At 44.2% G+C, this 21,764-nt stretch overlaps 6 protein-coding genes across 6 annotated transcripts; 5 read left to right on the plus strand and 1 right to left on the minus strand.

Annotated features, from left to right (window-relative positions):
* Nucleotides 1-566: 566 nt before the first annotated feature.
* Nucleotides 567-2,162, minus strand: LOC128720437 (serine/threonine-protein kinase PAK 1). Its single transcript, XM_053814106.1, has one exon. The coding sequence runs from the start codon at nucleotides 2,160-2,162 to the stop codon at nucleotides 567-569; it is 1,596 nt and encodes a 531-aa protein (XP_053670081.1).
* A 1,804-nt stretch (nucleotides 2,163-3,966) lies between these two features.
* LOC128727396 (angiopoietin-2-like) lies at nucleotides 3,967-6,040 on the plus strand. Its single transcript, XM_053821344.1, has 4 exons — nucleotides 3,967-4,295; nucleotides 4,355-5,455; nucleotides 5,523-5,786; nucleotides 5,854-6,040. The coding sequence occupies exons 1-4, from the start codon at nucleotides 3,967-3,969 to the stop codon at nucleotides 6,038-6,040; spliced, it is 1,881 nt and encodes a 626-aa protein (XP_053677319.1).
* Nucleotides 6,041-6,450: 410 nt separating this feature from the next.
* Nucleotides 6,451-8,938, plus strand: LOC128722583 (T-complex protein 1 subunit eta). The gene is made up of 4 exons (XM_053816293.1): nucleotides 6,451-6,569; nucleotides 6,928-8,143; nucleotides 8,250-8,438; nucleotides 8,505-8,938. The coding sequence occupies exons 1-4, from the start codon at nucleotides 6,567-6,569 to the stop codon at nucleotides 8,723-8,725; spliced, it is 1,629 nt and encodes a 542-aa protein (XP_053672268.1). The 5' UTR covers nucleotides 6,451-6,566; the 3' UTR covers nucleotides 8,726-8,938.
* A 936-nt stretch (nucleotides 8,939-9,874) lies between these two features.
* Nucleotides 9,875-11,598, plus strand: LOC128727499 (uncharacterized). The gene is made up of 2 exons (XM_053821456.1): nucleotides 9,875-11,037; nucleotides 11,106-11,598. The coding sequence occupies exons 1-2, from the start codon at nucleotides 9,875-9,877 to the stop codon at nucleotides 11,596-11,598; spliced, it is 1,656 nt and encodes a 551-aa protein (XP_053677431.1).
* Nucleotides 11,599-12,491: 893 nt separating this feature from the next.
* Nucleotides 12,492-14,176, plus strand: LOC128727603 (uncharacterized). The gene is made up of 2 exons (XM_053821569.1): nucleotides 12,492-13,654; nucleotides 13,723-14,176. Exons 1-2 carry the CDS (start codon nucleotides 12,492-12,494, stop codon nucleotides 14,174-14,176), a joined length of 1,617 nt encoding a protein of 538 aa, XP_053677544.1.
* A 461-nt stretch (nucleotides 14,177-14,637) lies between these two features.
* On the plus strand, nucleotides 14,638-18,820 carry LOC128727707 (uncharacterized). The gene is made up of 4 exons (XM_053821682.1): nucleotides 14,638-15,944; nucleotides 16,012-16,428; nucleotides 16,849-18,219; nucleotides 18,325-18,820. The coding sequence occupies exons 1-4, from the start codon at nucleotides 14,638-14,640 to the stop codon at nucleotides 18,818-18,820; spliced, it is 3,591 nt and encodes a 1,196-aa protein (XP_053677657.1).
* The last annotated feature ends 2,944 nt before the right edge of the window (nucleotides 18,821-21,764 follow it).

Raw genomic sequence — 21,764 nt, forward strand, 5'->3', positions numbered from 1 at the left:
ATTGATTATTTCTGTTCTGAACACTGAAACGAGTAACGAGCACCGTTGCAGCTCGCTTATCACCCTTACTCAACCACTAGTGCGCGCTGGTACTTCCCTGCTATCGTCGTTACTCTTCGATCTTTCGCGATTTTGTAAGCTCTACTTTTCTTATCTTTAAGCTCGACTTGACTATGGTCTGTGATTTTGCTGGCCGCGTTGTGCAACCCCGTACCATTTTGGTTTCGGCCTTAGTAAGCAACCCATTTATCAATCTTCCAAACATAATTTTGCACCCACCCCTGGCTCTTTAAGATAACCGCTTGTTTTTTTTGTAGCGTTTCCGTACACGGCTCTCCGTTCAATCGATCGGTAAAGAAGGCACTAAAATCTCACAGCCACATACGGCAAAATGTTTATATTAACGAAACTAACTGATTGCGCGCCCTGTCGAGGGAGCCCTGCTACTCCTCCTAACGATTCTCTTTCTAATTCTAATCCCTCCGTCGTATCCGTACCTGTAAGGAGTCCGTCGTGTGTGTCCGAAACTGTGCCAAACCATGCTGCGAGATGGTCCACCAGTCCATTCAGTTGTCCCGCTTCAGCAGTCTCCGAGCAGCCTTTATCAACGGAGTCAGCGTTCGAAGCTCCATGCAGTCCTGTAAGAAAGGATGCCGCAGCAACTCGTCAGCCGACGCGCGCATATCGACCTCCACCTGCAGGCAGCGATCGAGAAAGTCTTTCAGGTTTTCCGACAGATTATCCCAGCTCTTAATGTCCGGTCGGCCATTCGCCGCGATCAGGTAGAGCGCCCTTAGCGGGGCCTGGTTCAGGTAGGGCGGTTGGCCCTCGATCATCTCGATTGCCATGATGCCCAGCGACCAGATATCAACCTTTTTGCCGTACTGCTTGCGTGTCACGACCTCCGGTGCCATCCAGTACGGTGTACCAACCATCGTTTGCCGCTTTTCATCACCCTCGATGTTGGCACAGAACCCAAAGTCGGTCACCTTCACCGAACCGTCCATACCCAGCAGCACGTTGTCGGATTTAATGTCCCGGTGGATGATACCCTTCGCGTGCAGGAAGCTGATGGCCAACAGCACCTCCCGACACACGGCAGCAATCTGTCGGTCCTTCATCACCGTCTCGGTGACCACGTCCGTTAGCGGACCACCGTCCATGTACTCGAGGATCACCCACAGCTGATCGACATCCTCCAGGTAGTACGCCTCGAGAAAGTTGACCAGATTCTTGTGGTTAAAGTCCATCAGCACGTTTATTTCGTTCAGAATCGACTCTTTCGAGGATTGATTTTTCATGTCAATCGTCTTAATCGCCACCTTGGAGCCAGTGTTGCGATCGAGTGCGATGAACACCACCCCCGAGGCTCCTTTGCCCACCTCCACCGTCTTTTCGTACCGCTTGAGCGGATCGTTTAGGTTGCAAATTTTCTTCAGCTCCAAGTAAACCTGCTCATCGCTTTTCGGTTGCCGAATCTGCTTCTCTTTTGGCCGTAGAATTAAATCATTATCACTCTCCAGCTCCCGATCGAGACTGTTGTTGTTATTTACGTTCGTGCTGATCGCGTAGGTACTTTGGTGTGTATCGAGATGGGACACGCTATGGATGATCATCGTTTCACTTTTGCTTCCCGAATCAATCAGGTGCAGGTTGTCCATGCCTTTGTACACCTTGCTGGTGTAGTTCGTAGGCTTTGGCTTCAGCTGCGGCTTCGGCGGTAAGGTGGCACTCTTCTTGGGCAAGGGAGGTGGCGGGGCTTGCGGTACTGATTCATTTTCCTCACTACTGCCTACTAGTGAATCCTCGCTTTTGTGCGTGCTCTTTTGGTCGAGAAACTGGTCTATGGACTCCGTTTCTTCGTGGATCGCGTCTTCCGTGATGAACGGCTTGAATGGTTCCGTACCTTCTTTCTTCTTAATAGAGTAGCTGTAAAATTTCACCGCCTGGTAAACGGCGTCCGGATTTTTGCTCTGTTCATCGTGCGTGATAAACGCGTCCATTATCCGAATCCATGACTTTGGCAAACCCTCCAGGTGGCCGGTTTGCAGGTTTTTGCTAACATGTATACCATGCACCACGTTCGTCGGGAGACCGATTTCCGAAATTTTGTTGCGCTCTCCATCCTTCGACCGTTTGCTGCCGAAAATGTTTTTTATCATCGTGTCTGCTGGCGTACAATCGGTGCGAACGAGAGTATACGAGGGTGACTGGAACGGGTTCCCTACCACAATGTGTGCCTTTTTTCCGGAACAATCCGTGATGCACCGCACATTCGTGACTAACACAAACCGTTCACACTGAACACTGCACTAGCTTTCGAAACAGCGACATAGGAATCCGTACACGTCGGTAATCGCACACTGGACACAATTCGAAAAGAGAAACAGATCACTCCCGAAACACTACACTGCCCGGAGGGAGAAAACATTTACCAGAAATTGTCTCACGACCGTGCTTATCTCGGGGTGTGGATACTTTGAAATATTTTCTTCGTCTTTTTCTTTAACCTTCTATGGGGTTATACTGGGAGGGTGATTACTGAACAAAAGTTCATCGTATGCTTAGGTGTGCGAATACACGATGGTGTGCTCACATTTCAGCCCACGATAGATAGCTATATAATAATTGTAGCAATGAAAACACTTGCCGACAAAAGAAAGACACAGAAATACTAATTTTTTACATCGTTGCAAGAAACAATGCTTTTTTTAACATGTATACGCACACGCACGCGTGACTTTGACATAATGAACGTCGAAAGCAGCATGTCAGATAATTTTAAAATATAGTCGCTGTCAAGATTGAAACCGTTTGTTAAATATATATTTGAATTGATATACTTGGTTTTTCAAAAGATATGATAACAAACCCGATCATAATTTTCGTTTGAGATTCAATTAGTATTTTTCATACATTTTGTTTCCATGCGCACGAGGGATATTTAAAGCTGCACATGTTAAACATACCAATAACAAAATCTCGACAAAAACTATTTATTACTGATAATCTTTAATAACTTTATAAAAATAATCCAAATTATGCTAAAATAATCCAAGAATTGATATAATATTAATTCTTGGATTATTTTAGCATAACGCTGCAATCAAAATAAAATAAAATAATAAATAAATACTATGCACCGATATGAAATTCAGCAAAAAAAACCGTAGTATGTTTCAATCTATTGATATTCAAGCTCACACATGTGCACACCCTGTAGATTTCTGCACGTGAAAAGTGTTCAAGTTCAAAATCACTCTTAACTTAACGGCACAGCTGTGGCAGGCATTAGAATAGCTCCGTTTATGTGCTCTCCCGCGAACAGAGTTTAGTGCATTTTAGGAAGTGGCAGAGTTCGGTTCGGTTTGCTGATGAACTTAATGGTACGATCTAAGAGTAGCGACGTAGAACAAGCTTAAAATTAGTGGGTTCTCTAAGCGAGCTCTCAGCTTACAGCCTCGAGCGAGCAGATAAGAAATGCTGCAAGAACAAACGTGTGCCAATTTTAGACACAAATCCATTATGGTGAAGTAGTGTTTATCGACGTATCAAAACAGGAGTGAACGGTTCTTAATGGATATTCGAGTGTAACCAAAAGATCGTAAATCAAGCTAATTGCCGATTGATGGCGCTATTTTTAAACCATTATGATGTCACTCGGTCTTCGCGGATTACTCTTAGAACTATGATTTTGGGTGCCCTATGTTGGAAGCCCTCCACATGTCTGCGACTAGCAACATAGGAACGAACGAAGGGCGCGTGGGCGATAGGATGTAAACAAACCGCCACATAACGCAGAAACCACGTGCCATGTAGATAAAAAGATGGTTTTCAAATCTTACTAGTCGGTGTGATGAATTGGCTCGATGATTAGTGAGCTATTATCATATTTTAACGTCAGTGGCGTGGCCAATGTTTATCTTGATGTAAGCCGGCGATTAAGTTCTTTCTTTGTTACAGACCATGCGGAAGACAGCAGTCACATTGATGCCTGCACTGCTCTTTGTAGCCTTTGGTACGGCGGAACCATCGTCTTTGGCAGAAGTAGCAAGCATGCAGGACATTCGCTTAATGCTAGAGGATGTAAAATCTCACTTGGGCCGTTTTAATACGCACTATCTTGTTAATCTTGAACAACGAATTGTTTCGCTTCTTACAACCATGACGAGCATAGACGTGAACGTGAAAACTTTACAGGAAAAATCGCAGATTTGGGACGTATTTCAACATCACATCGGAGCCTGGAGTGAACATATCAAATCTGTCGACAATAAGCTTGATATATTGAAGAAGTAAGTTTGATACAGCTAAGGAGCTTATCCGGTGTGATAAATCCCAAACTCTTTTGCAGAACTCACGAAACACCCTCGGCATCACTTGAAACGCGACTATCAAATCTTGATTTTAAGATTCAACACATTTTTGAAAAAGTTGACACCATCAATGAAAAGCTACATGACATCACGAAGACTGTGTACGCACTTTCAAGCAGCAATGCAAATTTTCGTGGACGCCGGAATGATCGTTTGGAAGCGTCCGAACAAGCTGGGATTCTCACAAAAATCGGACAGCTGCAGAAGCAAATAAATCGCCTAGAAAGCAGTGGCAATGGTAACAATTGTCAAGGTAAACCCACTGGACAGAACGGCAGTCAAAAGGGGCAAGGCGTAACTGCAAAGTTTAAAAAGGATGTATCCGATTCTGACGAAGAAATGGATGACTGGCTGGATAAACTGACTACCAAAAAGCTTCGCGAGATGGTTTCGAATCGCAAGCAGTGCCGTTCATTTGACGTACTGACTGGAATGGTTCGATCTATCGAAGACCGTACGGTACGAATTTATGACTTGGAAGCTAATCAGTTCGAACAAATTGTGTCCTGTTGTCAGCGTACGAACAACGAAATAACAACGTTTACAAATAGCGCAGACATACTTTTAAAACGAATCGAACATTTGGTACTGGACGTCGATAGAAAAGTGGAGAAACGAAACAGTCTGCAATGTGTGAAACAGAAACCAAATTCCGAGCTGGACGTAGCATCCAACGGAGAGAGTAACAACACTCTCTTGGAAAATATGGATACCCTATCGCACGTGGATCTTGGAAGTGGCAGTGAGGAATCCAGGGCAGATATGAACATCATAAGTACATCATCGATTGAGCAACAGGAAGAAATAAGTTTCCACCATCCAGATAAAGATGGATGTCATCAAATATTAAAACGAATTGATGGTGTGTATACTTTTGCCGAAGTAGAGCTCAATGAGGCTAGACGAGACTTCAACAGAAGATATTGCCAATTCGCTACGGCTGGTCCTGCATGGACTGTTTTACAACGCCGTGATTTGTATGATTTGCAAGAGAATTTCAATCGCTCTTGGAATGAATATAAATATGGATTCGGTGATTTGGGATACGAGTTTTGGCTGGGAAACGAGTTTATCCATAGGTGATATACTGTGGCATGGCAGGGTCAGCATTAAGGCCAGCATAGTTTGATTCTTTTTTCTTTTCAGATTGAGCTATAACGACAACGTTGAGCTAAGAATTGAGCTGCAGGATTTTGAAGGGAATAAGGCTTATGCAGAGTACCGCTCGTTTGGAGTTGAATCGGAAAAGTTCAAGTACAACTTGATGGTTTATGATTACCACGGCAATGCCTCTGACGCTCTTTCTTACCACAATGATAACGATTTTAGCACATATGATCGTCCAAACGACAAATCAAATGAACATTTTCCTTGCGCTCTTACTTTTGGAAGTGGCTGGTGGTTTAACAGGTAAATTAAATAATACTCATGGTTTTGATCATCAGTTGCTCAAACTATCAGTTCAAAATATTTACAGTTGTGCTGAATCGAATTTGAATGGAAAATATTACTTAGAGAACCCGCAAAACCAATCAACTGGTATACTGTGGGAATCCTGGCTGGGTAACTATTCGCTAAAGTCTGCAAAAATGATGATTCGTCCAAAGGATACTTGGAACAAAGATGAAGACCCGTCAGAAACCGATAAACCAATCGACCCATAAATCGTCTGGGAACAAAAAGTTATAATCAAATAATCATTGCGATATGAGCATATCATGTCAGCTTTATATAAATAATCTACAAATCAAATATATTGTGTACTTCAGTAAAAGGTATTTTCTACGCATCTTTTCAAATTTACCACGCAGCAGCAGCGAAGGCAGTGTAGTAAGTGCACGTGCGCTCTTATGGCGCGCGCATTCAAGCGTTTTTTTCTCTCTTATTTCGTTCTAGCAACATGAATTTCACCATATGAACGAGCAATATGAGAGAGTAAAAAGCCATTCACAATCTGCTGAGAAATATTAACGGAAAACTGAGTAAAACGCTTACTTGAAGCGTTTTGTTCAGCACAGTCGACATGACGTTTTTGTGGCCATAATGTCAATCTGCCATCTGTCATTTCGTCTCCGATCACGTTCACGGTGTGCTAGCGAAGGTTTTCCTTAAATTTTCAGAATAAGTTATTCGGGTGGAGGTATTAATTATCTCTTGTTTTAAGGAAACATCTTCTTATTCCATACGAAAATGGTAAATATTTTGTTTTTCTGCATACTGGCACAGTGTTTATACGAGAATACGAGCGTTTAAAATACCATTTGTTTACCGGCTTGTCTATGCATGTGGTTTTCCATATACAGCATTAGTATGGTTTAGAAATTGTTTTTAATTGAAAGTAACCCGATGAATGGTCGCGTGTACCGTTATTTTCTCGTGAAATAGCATCCGTTAAATATATATCTACTTTCCTTTTTAAGTCTTCTCGCACCGTCATGAAACATAAGATCCTTGTGCACATGACACATGCACACACTCATGCATAGATTCTGCCATACACAACACACGCCATGATTCACCGCCGAATATTCCGCTTCGTTCTTCTTTACAGCAACCACAAATCATTCTTTTGAAAGCAGGAACTGACACCTCTCAGGGAAAGCCTCAGCTGGTTTCTAACATCAATGCCTGCCAATCGATCGTCGATGCAGTTCGAACAACATTGGGCCCACGAGGCATGGACAAGCTGATCGTAGATAGCAAGGGCTCGGCTACGATTTCCAACGACGGAGCGACCATTATGAAACTGTTAGATATTGTCCATCCGGCTGCCAAAACATTGGTCGACATAGCCAAGTCGCAGGATGCCGAGGTCGGCGATGGCACCACCAGCGTTGTTTTACTGGCGGGCGAGTTCCTGAAGCAGCTTAAACCCTTCGTCGAAGAGGGTGTGCATCCCCGAATCATCATTAAGGCCGTTCGCAGAGCACTAAACCTTTGCGTGGCTCAGATCAACGAGCTGGCCTTCAAGATCGAGAAGCACGACAACGAAAAGCACCGGGCACTGTTGGAGAAGTGTGCCGCAACTGCGTTGAACTCGAAGCTCATCCATCAGCAGAAGGAATTCTTCTCGAAGATGGTCGTCGATTCAGTCACAACGCTAGATGTGTTGCTTCCGCTGAACATGATCGGCATTAAGAAAGTTACCGGTGGAGCATTGGAAGATTCGATGCTTGTGGAAGGTGTAGCGTTCAAGAAGACGTTTGCCTATGCCGGATTCGAGATGCAGCCCAAAAGCTACGACAACGTGAAAATCGCTCTGCTAAATATCGAGCTGGAGCTGAAGGCGGAACGCGACAACGCTGAGGTCCGTGTGGACAACGTGGCCGAGTATCAAAAGGTGGTTGATGCAGAATGGCAAATTTTGTACGATAAGCTGGACAAAATCCATAAATCAGGCGCCCAAGTAGTACTCTCGAAGTTACCCATCGGCGATGTGGCCACGCAGTACTTCGCTGATCGCGATATGTTCTGTGCCGGCCGTGTGCCGGACGAAGACTTAAAACGCACTCAGAAGGCGTGTGGTGGAGCAGTGATGACGACAGTTCAGGACATCAGCGACAAAGTGCTGGGCACTTGCGCGCACTTCGAAGAACGTCAAATTGGAAGCGAACGTTTCAATCTATTCCAGGGCTGCACTAACGCGAAAACATGCACGATTATTTTGCGTGGAGGTGCTGAGCAGTTCCTGGAGGAAACTGAACGTTCGCTGCATGATGCCATCATGATCGTTCGTCGTACAATCCGTAACGATTCAGTAGTTGCAGGTAGGCTTATCGTGTGAATTTCAAAACAATAGTATTGTGTTGAATCGTTTACTGCTCATATCCATGCAATTGATGATTTTTTTTCAATACGAAATCATTTTTTTAGGTGGTGGCGCGATCGAAATGGAACTGTCGAAAATGCTTCGTAACTATTCGCGCACTATTGCCGGCAAGGAACAGTTGCTAATTGGGGCTATTGCTAAGGCATTGGAAGTCATTCCTCGTCAGCTTTGCGACAACGCAGGATTCGATGCTACGAACATCCTGAACAAGCTCCGCCAAAAGCACGCACAAGGTAGCACCACATAGTTTTTAAAAATTTGCTATATTACATATTAATCAATTAATCCTTCTTCTGCAGGTTGCCAATGGTACGGCGTGGACATTATGAAAGAGCATATTGCTGATAATTTCGAAGCATTTGTATGGGAACCCTCCGTCATCAAGATTAACGCATTGACGGCGGCATGTGAGGCTACTTGCATGATTCTTTCGGTGGACGAAACGATTAAAAGCCCCAAATCTGGCGGTGGTGATGTACCTCAGCCACCGATGGGACGTGGTATGGGCCGTCCGTTTTAATTCGCTCCCCGTTCTAGGCGCTTACTCAAATTTGTTCATGCTGTTCACTATCGTCTCCCATTTCCTACCAAATAACATGTATTACTTTTAATTTTCAAAAGCACACATATACACACCCTGAATTTGTTCCTGGAGATGCACGCAGTTTGCGTAACATTAAGGTCACTCAACTAACATAAAAAAATGGAACAAAATGCCTTTTTCGTATGCATCGCTCTCATTTGATGAATAAATTACGAGCGAAATCTAATCTTCTATTGTCGATTGTTGGTATATAACTGAAAGAAACTAGTATTTTCGGCAATCAAGTACTTAAATTAAAAGTTGGCTAGCTTTAAAAAACTCAAACAGGAAACTCTCGTTCTCTTTTCTAATCAGGAAGCCTAGATCATGCATTACACAGTTCCAGTCCATTCATCTCTTCATTAAATTTAATGAAGTAGAATCAGGGCAAATCTTAACGATGCGATTTAGAACACAACCAAGGTGTCTAAGTAGTTTAAAATTATTAATATCAACGTCACATGCCAAATATGTAAGCAAGGATTCTTGCATTGAGGTCGTTTACGTATAAAGCGATAATTATGTTTGCAATAGAAACGATGACGATAGAAGTAATTTAAACTTGTCGGTCTGCTTCTTATTGCTTCAATAGAGATTCTCGTATCAATCGGCAAATAGTATCATTCGTGATTCTTAAAGGTAATGCGACTCTCAATCAGTTCATATATACATAAAATTACACAAATATTGGAAGTAATCAATCGTCATTGCTCTTGTCATAAGTCTAAGCTAACTAATCAAAGGCTCATTTCGAGCACCAAACCATCTTCAATTATATAAAAGACATGGCAGTTGTTTTTCAACTCATATTTCTGCGATAACATCATATGCTGCGATCACAGAAACAAGTTACAAATGAGTTCGATTAAAGTTATGCTATATTTTTTGTTGATTTCTTATTTTCAAGATTGCACTGTTTTGCCATATTTGTTTTCAAATTCTGAAAAAGTGATCAGTCCTACCCATTTGAATGTTCTGCTGAAGAATTTGTTCAAAAACCCCCAGTTTCCCATTTGTTTTTACGGTCTTAACAGTGGAAGTCACTCAACGACGAATACCCCGCAGTTGCATACAATTAATGAGTTGATGTTGGAAAACCGCGATTGGTTGATTGGCACCGTAAGTGATCGACTGCTCGGTGGATCGTACACGTGTTATTACAACGTATTTATTGCCGATGGCTATGAACCTATAACTAATCTACTGCAAAGTTTGAGCTATTGGCACTACGATTCGTCAGGCCGAAGTCTTCTTGTGATAGACAGCAACATAAGCATACAGTCCATAACCAAAATTATGAAAATGCTCTGGAAGCTCCGTATCGTGAATGTAGTGGTGATCGTTTCCGCGTCATATGCCCCAGGATTCATCGCATACGAATATGATCCTTACCGAGAAGAAAAGTGTGAAGTGATAGAACCAATCTTATTGGATCGATTTCATCATGGCCGCTGGGGAAGCTTACACACGTGGTTTTCGCCGCGTTTTAGGAACTTCAACGGATGTAGCCTAAATGTTGGAACATTCGTAACCAAACCATATTCGATGATTCGCAAAGAAGGCAACGATTCAGTTCGGTTTGGCATGGAGATTACGATAGCGGAAAACATTGCCGAATGGTTTAATTTCACGATAGCGTATAAAACTCCGCACGGTACAGTGAAATGGGGAATCCCTAGGGCCCGAAACAGTACCGGACTCATGGGCATGATACAGCGCCATGAGGTTGAGTTTGGATTTGGCAGCCTCGGATTCAACGTGTTTCGTAACAAATATTTAAAAATGGGCAAACCATCCATTATGTCACAGCTCAATGTGGCCATTCCTGCGGACAAACCTTACACATCGTTGGAGAAACTTAGCAAACCCTTCGCACCTGCTGCCTGGTTGTGCATTATTTTGTGCTACTTACTTTTCAGCACTGTAACTCTTCTGCTTTTCGACTCCAAGTTTGTCACACCGATCGAGCGTTTCCGCAATCCAGGCTATAATCTCTGGGAGCTGCTAATGGGAGGACCATCGATGAATTTTCAACGCACTAGCTTGCGAATTTTTATCACTGGCTTTGTGCTGAACGCTTTAGTAATGCGAACGATGTATCAGTCGGCCATGTTTCAACGTCTTCAGGCGACCACCAAATTGGCCACCCAATTTAATACATTCCAACATATTAACGAGGCCAATTTGTTGTATTATATGTACATTACAACGACCATGTATTACAAGGATAACCCATTACTTGGTGATAGGTACGTTATACTTTCGTAAACCCCAATTCTTTTCCCACTGTACAAGCTTCATATACGTTTACTTATAGAATTCGCATATTATGGGACGAAACCCAGGAAACGGATGAAATCATGTACGATATCTCGCAGTACAAGCTAAATGGAGTGTTTGCCATATCCTTAGATTGCATTGAATATTATGTGAAAACCTTCGGTCAACGTGGACTGGTATATACTGGGAAACACACGGGCATAAACTACAATCTGGGCATGTATTATCCCAAAGTATCTCCACTAGTGAAACCGTTTAACACAATTATCGGTCGATATGAGACGGCTGGATTAATATACATTTGGAGGGAGCAATTTCGTGACACCCGATATTGGAGTAACGCTCAAACCCTTCCTGAGAACAAGAGTTTGCAATGGCAACACGTTTCGGGGGCATTCTATCTGTGGGCGCTCTTTCTGACCTTTGCCTTGGTTGTGCTGCTTGGAGAGATTATAATGAAGCGTAGAAAAATAAAACATTCAAGTAGTAGTACGTATGTAAAGAGCCAATTCCAATGCTTCTTGTATTAAATAATGGCTAAACAACCGGTGTACCGGTCATGGCTACCTTGCTAAACTAAGCTAAAAGAGCTTTCTATATTTACTAAGAATACCACCGTAGATGGAAATATAGTCAAATCCTGCGTACGGGGGAGGCTCAGTTATGATTCGAACCCGATACCTATCATGTGTTTGTGCTGCACGCTAACGCTTCGGCCATCAAGCCAATTGTCCTGCAGCAGGTATTAAATTACATCCTTAACTCATTAATACTGAAGTTGTTCACGGCACGAAACGAATGAACTTAGATACTATGACTCTAACACAAATAGTAATTGTGAGTAGCAATTTCACAAGGTTACACTTAGTCCAAGATTGATCACAGGTATATTGTAATTATCTTACGTTGATTTTTTTTGGGTAGATAAGTAGTGTTGCTTAGCCAAAGCTACGCCATGCAACTGAAATAAAACAAAGCAAGTCCAAGGCAAATAAATTCATTCGTTATCAAGATATAACTTTGAGTCAAAATATGCATGAAACGAAACAATATATATGTACAACGTTGACTATCCCTGACCAGTCAGATTGTTGTAGCGGAGAAACTAAGCATGACGGTTCTTACCGTATTATTTTTGAGCATAGGTTTGTTTGCTGCACGAGGAACCATACGTACTAAAATCATGACAGACCAACCTGCTACGAATTTCCAGCCAGCAGACGTTAAGAATCATTATAGAAGCCCCGAGAGTTATGCACTGAACGCTAACCATTTCACGACAAAAGTGATAAGTTCTACCCACTTGAATGTTCTCTTGAAGAATTTGTTCAAAAACCCCCAGTTTCCCATTTGTTTTTACGGTCTTAACAGTGGAAGTCACTCAACGACGAATACCCCGCAGTTGCATACAATTAATGAGTTGATGTTGGAAAACCGCGAATGGTTGATTGGCACCGTAAGTGATCGACTGCTCGGTGGATCGTACACGTGTTATTACAACGTATTTATTGCCGATGGCTATGAACCTATAACTAATCTACTGCAAAGTTTGAGCTATTGGCACTACGATTCGTCAGGCCGAAGTCTTCTTGTGATAGACAGCAACATAAGCATACAGTCCATAACCCAAATTATGAAAATGCTCTGGAAGCTCCGTATCGTGAATGTAGTGGTGATCGTTCCCGCGTCATATGCCCCAGGATTCATCGCATACGAATATGATCCTTACCGAGAAGAAAAGTGTGAAGTGATAGAACCAATCTTATTGGATCGATTTCATCATGGCCGCTGGGGAAGCTTACACACGTGGTTTTCGCCGCGTTTTAGGAACTTCAAAGGATGTAGCCTAAATGTTGCAACATTCGTAACCAAACCGTATTCGATGATTCGCAAAGAAGGCAACGATTCAGTTCGGTTTGGCATGGAGATTACGATAGCGGAAAACATTGCCGAATGGTTTAATTTCACGATAGCGTACAAAACTCCGCACGGTACAGTCAAATGGGGAATCCCTAGGGCCCGAAACAGTACCGGACTCATGGGCATGATACAGCGCCATGAGGTTGAGTTTGGATTTGGCAGCCTCGGATTCAACGTGTTTCGTAACAAATATTTAAAAATGGGCAAACCATCCATTATGTCACAGCTCAATGTGGCCATTCCTGCGGACAAACCTTACACATCGTTGGAGAAACTTAGCAAACCCTTCGCACCTGCTGCCTGGTTGTGCATTATTTTGTGCTACTTATTTTTCAGCACTGTAACTCTTCTGCTTTTCGACTCCAAGTTTGTCACACCGATCGAGCGTTTCCGCAATCCAGGCTATAATCTCTGGGAGCTGCTAATGGGAGGACCATCGATGAATTTTCAACGCACTAGCTTGCGAATTTTTATCACTGGCTTTGTGCTGAACGCTTTAGTAATGCGCACGATGTATCAGTCGGCCATGTTTCAACGTCTTCAGGCGACCACCAAATTGGCCACCCAATTTAATACATTCCAACATATTAACGAGGCCAATTTGTTGTATTATATGTACATTACAACGACCATGTATTACAAGGATAACCCATTACTTGGTGATAGGTACGTTATACTTTCGTAAACCCCAATTCTTTTCCCACTGTACAAGCTTCATATACGTTTACTTATAGAATTCGCATATTATGGGACGAAACCCAGGAAACGGATGAAATCATGTACGATATCTTGCAGTACAAGCTAAATGGAGTGTTTGCCATATCCTTAGATTGCATTGAATATTATGTGAAAACCTTCGGTCAACGTGGACTGGTATATACTGGGAAACACACGGGCATAAACTACAATCTGGGCATGTATTATCCCAAAGTATCTCCACTAGTGAAACCGTTTAACACAATTATCGGTCGATATGAGACGGCTGGATTAATATACATTTGGAGGGAGCAATTTCGTGACACCCGATATTGGAGTAACGCTCAAACCCTTCCTGAGAACAAGAGTTTGCAATGGCAACACGTTTCGGGGGCATTCTATCTGTGGGCGCTCTTTCTGACCTTTGCCTTGGTTGTACTGCTTGGAGAGATTATAATGAACCGTAGAAAAATTAAACATTTACGCATGTAAGCCAATTGTCCAGCAGCAGGTATGAAATTACATGCTTAACTCATAAATACTGAAGTTGTTTACGGTACGAAACGAATGAACTTAGATACTATGACTCCAGCACAAATAGCATTTGTGAGTAGCAATTTCACAAGGTTACACTTAGTCTACGATTCATCACTGGTATGTTGTCATTATCTTTCTTTGAATTTTTTAAGGTAGGAAAAAAGAGTTGCCTTAGCCATTGAAATGCTATGCCAGGAAGAAAACATATCAAGTCCTAAGCAAATAAATTCACTCGTCAATAAGAAACATTTTTATGTCAATAAACTCTCAAGACGAAACTATATATACAACAAGGATTATGCCCAACCAGCCAGTTTGTTGAAGTAGAATATCTAAGCGATAACATGAGAGTTACTACCATATTATTACTGAGTGTAGGCTTGTTTACTGCACGAGGAAGCATACGCACTGAAATCATGCCAATCCAACCGGCTTTGAATATCCTAGGAGCAGTCGTTAGGACTCACTTCAGAACCCCCGAAAGTTTTGAAGCGATTAGTGTGCAGAACGGAAACCGCACCATGTTGACTTCCGTTCAACAGGATTTAATCGACGCAATGTTCCACACGAATAAAGATTGGCTAACTTTGTCACACCGCCATCTGGCAGACGCGGAAAAGCGCCCTGCGTACTACAGCATATTTCTTGTCAGTGATTACGCCTCCTTGTGTACAATTTTGGATGATATGAATCACGAGACGCACCACTTTCATGGATTATATACCATTTTCATCGAACATCTCGCCAAGAAAACCATCATGAACGGCATCATGGAAAAACTGTTCGAGTTGAACATCATCAACGTCGTCCTGATATTCAAGGACAACGACGATGGAACATACGTTGCGTATTCTTATCAACCATATGGAGCTGGAACGTGTGGTGCCGCAGTACCGTATGAGGCCGGACGATACGTAGACGGTGTATGGACAGCGTTGGTCAGTTGGTTTCCGAATCGAACAGCAGATTTTAACGGTTGTCCACTAGTCGCAGGAACGACCCATATAGAACCTTGCTCGATGCATTCCCACGAGAATAACCTAACCGTACACAAAGGCATCGAGGTTGCGATCGCCACAAATTTGGCGAATAAATTGAACTTTTCCATAACCTACCGCATCACAAACGAAATCGTGAAATGGGGCATGATGCGTCCGGTCAACAGCACCGGTTTGGTGGGCTGGATTCAACGGAAGGAAGTAGATTTTGGTTTTGGCAGTATGGGCATCGGAGCGGCTCGGGTAAAGTATCTACGCACGGGTGCAACTAGCCGGTACGGGCAGATCCTGATGGCCATTCCACCCAAGCTGGCGTACACGTCCCTGGAAAAGCTCTTCCTACCGTTCAGCCTGCAGGCGTGGCTGTGTGTCGTGTTTTGCTACGTTTTGGTTAGCATGCTCGCGCTGGCACTGTTCGGTTTGAGGAATATTCCAACCGATCAACGGATGCCACATGCGTTCTACACCACGTGGGTGCTTATGATGGGTGGATCCTGCGTCCAGATGCGTATGAACAGCTCACGTTTGTTTCTCGTATGCTTCATCCTCAACATGGTCGTCGTGCGTACACTTTATCACGCCGCTATGTTCGAGAGACTGCAGGCCTCGGATAGTTTGGCGTCGGATTTAAACACACTAAGCGACATCAATAAAGCGGGAAAAGTGTACTACATGCACCGGACGATCACTTTGTACTTCAATGACAATCCCTTGATTGGTCCCAGGTACACTCAATTACCGGTGGATGCGTTTCCAAACCCATGGAATAATTACAAACCTTCAACATTACAGGCGAATTCGAACGATAAACGATACCACGAGCTGGGAAGGAATGCTTTATTCCCTGTCTCAACATGAAGGAAGCTTTGTTCTAGCTTTACCACTGGATTGCATCAAGTACTACGTCAAAATGAACGGCAAACGGGGCTTGGTGTATGTTGGCAAGCACACCGGACTATTATACAACACAGGATTCTACTACCCCAAGACGACCGCGCTGGAGGAATCGTTTAGCCGCGTCATACTCTCGTTCCATTCCGCTGGGTTGGTAAACTTCTGGGCGCAAGAGTTCGAAGACACCCGGTTCTGGTCCAATGCAAAAACGGACCCCGAACCAACCAGCCTAGCGTGGGACCACATTTCTGGAGCATTCTATCTGTGCGGTACGATGCATTTGCTGGCGGTAATAGTGTTTCTGCTCGAACTCGCGTACAACCGTTTGAGCAGGAAATTGAAACAAAAAGCGATCAAATGAAATCAAAATAGGGCTACTAATCGCTCGCACAACTAGGAATAGGATCGGAAGTAAAATACATTTCCGAACGCTTCTCAAGCACACTGCTGGCAAACGGGTGAAGGCAGGAAACCACAAATGTAAACATATAATTGAGCTTATTTCAATTCGTAACCACCGCCGTCATTAAGGGCGGATTATGTAGATCGAACCCTAGGATTATAGCTGTAAATGATTTTTCTGTCAACAAAGCATTCAATTTAATGCAATACAATTCGCGCGATTAGGCTGGTATTGCGTGTGGTAGCTTCGTTGCACCGGGATGTATAAATACGATGCGATCAGCAACGGCATGTTTAAGATGTGCTATCTTTATTGCTGAGCATACTAATCAGCATGATTTTTGCTTGCGTGTTGCTGTTGTGTACCACACTAACCGTGCACTCGGAACCGATCCTTGAGGAGTTGTTGCCAGTTCCCACAAATAGCACAAGTTTCCTATCCGCCATTGTCGGAGCGTACTTTCGAGAACTCGACGAGGAGTGTGTGCACATTCGTACCCGAAATGGGAACCAAACTTCTCCGACACTTTTCCAGAACGATGTGATCGACGATATCACCCGGACGAACGGTGCTTGGATGCTGTTCTCCTACAGCGATTTATCTCATCGTCCTGCGTACTACAACATCTTCCTTGTGCGCGATTACTCGTCCCTGGCCGTGCTGTTGGCGGAGATGAACTATACGACACACCAGTTCTATGGCTTTTATCTCGTGTTTATCGAACAGCTCAGTTGGGAGTGCATTCAAGACACCCTGAAGCAACTGTGGAGTTACACGATCATTAATGTGGTGCTCATCGTGAAGGACGACGATGAAACGTACGTGGCCTATTCGTATCAACCCTACGAGGAGCGTAAATGTGCCATCATCGAACCCATCGAAACCGGCCGGTACACGAATGGTACGTGGGACAACCTGAACGGATGGTTTCCGGATCGATTCGCCGATTTACACGGCTGCCCAATGCAGGTCGGAGTGGTCGAAGTAAAACCGTACTCCATGATACGGCTCGTGAACAATCGCACCGTACACTACGGGCTGGAGGTGTACGTTGCCGAATTCATTGCGTCCCGGTTGAACTTCACCATCAACTACGTTCAACCGTCCGGTAACATCCGGTGGGGAATATTACACCCTACCAACAGCACCGGACTGGTCGGTATGCTCCAGCGCAAGGAGGTTAGCTTTGGTTTTGGAAGCCTGGGGTACTCGCTTAGCCGGTACACGTACCTAAAAATGAGCACACCAAGCCACCTCACGCAGATGATCATGGCAATACCACCGAAACGGCCGTACACCTCACTGGAAAAACTTTTCCAACCCTTCACGATCGGTGCGTGGGTTTGTATCGCGGTCGGGTACACATCCTTCGGTCTGGTGACGTACGTGCTGATGAAAATCAACCGGAAGGTGATGCGTGAAAAGCTTCGCCACCCGATCTACTCGCTGTGGGTGCTCCTTATGGGTGGTTCCAGTGGGCCACTGCGCATGGACAGCACGCGGATGTTTATGGTTGGTTTTATTCTCAACACACTGGTCATAAGGACGCTCTATCAGGCCGGCATGTTTCAACGGTTGCAGGCGTCGGAATCGCTGGCAGCGGATTTAAATACAATCAGCGCGATCAACAAGGCTGGATTGCGTTTTAACATGTTCCGCTCGACGATGCAGTTCTACAAAGACAACCCGATGGTGCCCGTTAGGTACGAATTGTGATCAACTTCAATCGAAATTCGCTCCATCTGGTGGATGCGTCATAACCTCGCAAACACTATCCTCCTGTTCCCCAATTCCTTTTGTTTTTCCAGCCGCATCAAAGTGATACAAAACGATTTAACGAACTGGGATGACGTGTTCTACCAGCTGCATCTAGATCGGCTTGGTGGCGTGCTTTCGTTGCCCCTCGACAGCGTCGCGTTTTATGTGAAACAACATGGCAAACAGGGTGTCGTGTATCCCGGAAAATATACTGGATTTACTTACAGCATCGGCATACTTTATCCCAAAACAACGCCCCTGCAGGAGCTGTTCGATGGGTGGATCCTGCGACTACACGCCTCCGGGTTGATACGCTTCTGGACGGAGGAGTTCCGGGACAATCGGTACTGGACGCATGCCAAGGAGGACCCGGAACCGGCCAGCTTAAAGTGGAACCAGATTTCGGGCGGATTTTTCCTCTGCGGGGCACTGCTGCTGCTCGCAACACTGGTGTTTTTTGGCGAACTAATATACTTCCGCCTGCGCAACACTAGCACCACGCGACGCGAAATTAAACGCAACAATATGAAATCAGAACGAAATTGACATCCCACCACGTGGTTGTTACCGGAAGAACAAATGCAGACGCGTACGTAGATGGTGATAATGATGATGTGTTTGTGATGTCCCCTAAGATGGTACCTGATAAAAAAAACCGTACCTGCGTTGACATATCCCTCGCTTTGTTTCCTTCGTTGCCTGTTTATGACGCACCGCGTTGAACATGCGGAAACGTGACGCGGGTATGTGCAAATCTAGAGGCAGCAGCAAAAAAAAATACCTACGATTGCTTGGATGGTGACTCATCACCACCACACATCCACACGGCACATTGGAAGCACGGTAGAGAGCCTGGCATCAACGAACCGGGAAGAGGAAGCGATTCGATGCGATACTTTTACAGCTCAATCGGCTCCAAAAGCGAAGCGGCTCGTTTCCTTACCAAGTGTTGTTTTTTTTGCACACCCCGTGGTGCACAGCGAGTGCGTGGTAGGACAAAATTCAGATTTATGCTCGAAGCTACACCGCTTTTTTGCAACGTTTAACCCGTTTTTTTGTGTTTTTTATGATTTTGGATCATTTTAACTGTAGATAGAGACGACAAAGTAGAGATAAATAAAATAAAAATATGAAAACATACCTATCACTTTTGTGCAAGTTATTGTGAATCACACTTGTATAAATTGTCCTTAAACTAGATTAGTTTAGCGAATCAACGCCTGCCTCGATCACGGCAGCTCATAACCGGTGGTGAGTTCAGTGTGCGCCATTCGGTGGCTTCACGTCGCTGAAAGTGGCTAATGTGGCGCAAGTGTGCCATGGTTTTGTGAGTAGATCCAGCAAAGCGACTGGAAAACCGGTTTTATCTGTTTCGCTGTTTTTCTTTCGTTTTTTTTTCAGTTTCATGACTTTCCACACGATCGCCACATTTGGGTGTCTCTACAGAACGGGAGATGCTGTTTTTTGTTTGCTTGATTTGCTTGTAGGAAGTGTTATGCAGAGAAAAAGAGGTAGCGTGCGCGAAAGAGCGAGAGAGGCAATGAGTTATAGAAGACATGTGCATTTATTGGGAAAGAATCCGGTTTCTTAACGGTTAAAATCGATCCTCAGCAGGATGTAGCCCATGTGCCGAAGAGGGTGGAGGGATGGTTTATTTACTTCAGTTCCCCAAGCCCATGTATGTGGGTTGATCATGTTTGGGGCAGCATAATGCAAATAGTCGTCCATATATGGCAATAAATAAAAACGGCAACGGCAGGGAAATGAAAGGCAATGGCAGGAAATTCGTTTCGGATGCATTCTAGATTACTTTCGTAAACGTTTCTGGTCACTTCAAACAAAGATGCACATGGTGGAACACTCTGGCTCCGTCCAATGACCTAATTAAGCTTACCTGATTTCCCTTTTACTTCTTCATCGAATGGATGCTGCGCGTTGTTGTGCTTTTTGTCGACTTTCTCATCTGAAGATCAGGCTTCCAGCTGGGAACATGAAAGAGAAAGGCACTTCTCGGAGTGATCCGATTTGTTTGAAATGATTCGCACAGTTAAATGATTAGTCAACAGTGCAACGGTTACAATCGCCCAATGCCCCCCCCCCTTTATTTGTACACCCTTTCAGAAAACACTGTGAATGCTGAAAAACCAATCAGTGCCATTTTGCAAGAGGCGAAACGAACGGTTTCGTACCATTGCACAGGCTGCAGGATATAATTTAACCCTTTCGCGTTCATTACGCTTTAGAGTGGTCCCGCGTCCGGTGGCAGTGTTTCGTAAGGTTTTCCAGCAAATAAAGCGACGGCTGCTTGCTGCAAACCAAACACAGCCACATTGTCTTTGTGTGAGACAAATCCGTAACACTTCAGAGCACCCCTTCTCCTGAAACGTGAAGTGCATCGTGCATTTGCTACGTTTGCAACTGAATTAATGACATTTGCACATCAAGCACCGTTGCACCCTACAGTACTGTTTGCTTTGAATCATAAAAATCGTTAGGATTTTTTGCACGTTTTTTCTTCCAATTCGGCTTCACACGGGACAGTAAATAGGCGGCGTAAATTCAAACAGCATAACGCATAACTTCCCGCAGGGTGACCTTACATTCTCGTGTGCCCTTGAAAACCACACCAAACGCGGGTAGCGTGTAGTTATTGTGCCCAGATTTCCTTATCTAAATCTCGCACCTTCTCCCTCACGCTCAAAGCATTTGCTCGAAAACACCAATCGGGAAACTGCGCATTAGCATCGACGGGACAGCCAGCATAAAATCTCCCCCCTCTGGTGTCGAGGAGTTCGATGATTTCCCTCCAGGCAGTAGGTGAGAAAGAGAGAACGTAACGCCAGAAACGTTACTGCGCAATTCAGCAGATTCTCGCATTCGTGCTGGTGTTTTGCATCCACACACACACACACACGCAAGCATAAAAGTACACATTTCCTGGAGCACATGGGACGAGAAAAAAAAATAATGTCCCATGGCTAACCAGAAGCCGGACAACATTACCATTACTTTGCACGATATTGGATACCCCGACGGGTGGCATGTTCCGGCGATGGTAAGACAAAGAAGAGCAACGGAAATAGCGAAAGTGCACAGTGCAACAAAGAAGAACCTGGTGGTGGCTCACGTGCATCAGCCCTTGGGGTGGGCACTGGGGCCTTAAAAACGTTTTCCGACACTGAGCATATACACACGCGTTCTGTTGCTGGAAAACGTGCGCGCACGTGGGTGAAAGAGAAAGAAGAGAAACACTCACTCACAGCTAAAGGTCCCAAAAATAGATCGTCATAAACATGAGCACGAGGGGTAAACAGGTTCCCGTTCCCTTCGGGAATGGGTAAACACTGACGTTAAAGCGCAAAAACCCCGTTCAAAAGGTGTGTAATTGAAGTCGGTTCCCGTGGTGAGAAAAATTTCCAAAAAAAAGGATTCTTTTAAAACTACATGATAATAAAATGGACATAATTTACAGCATACAACACAACACCGC

The sequence above is a fragment of the Anopheles nili genome, chromosome 2 (genome assembly GCF_943737925.1).
Source record: "Anopheles nili chromosome 2, idAnoNiliSN_F5_01, whole genome shotgun sequence".
NCBI lineage: Eukaryota > Metazoa > Arthropoda > Insecta > Diptera > Culicidae > Anopheles > Anopheles nili.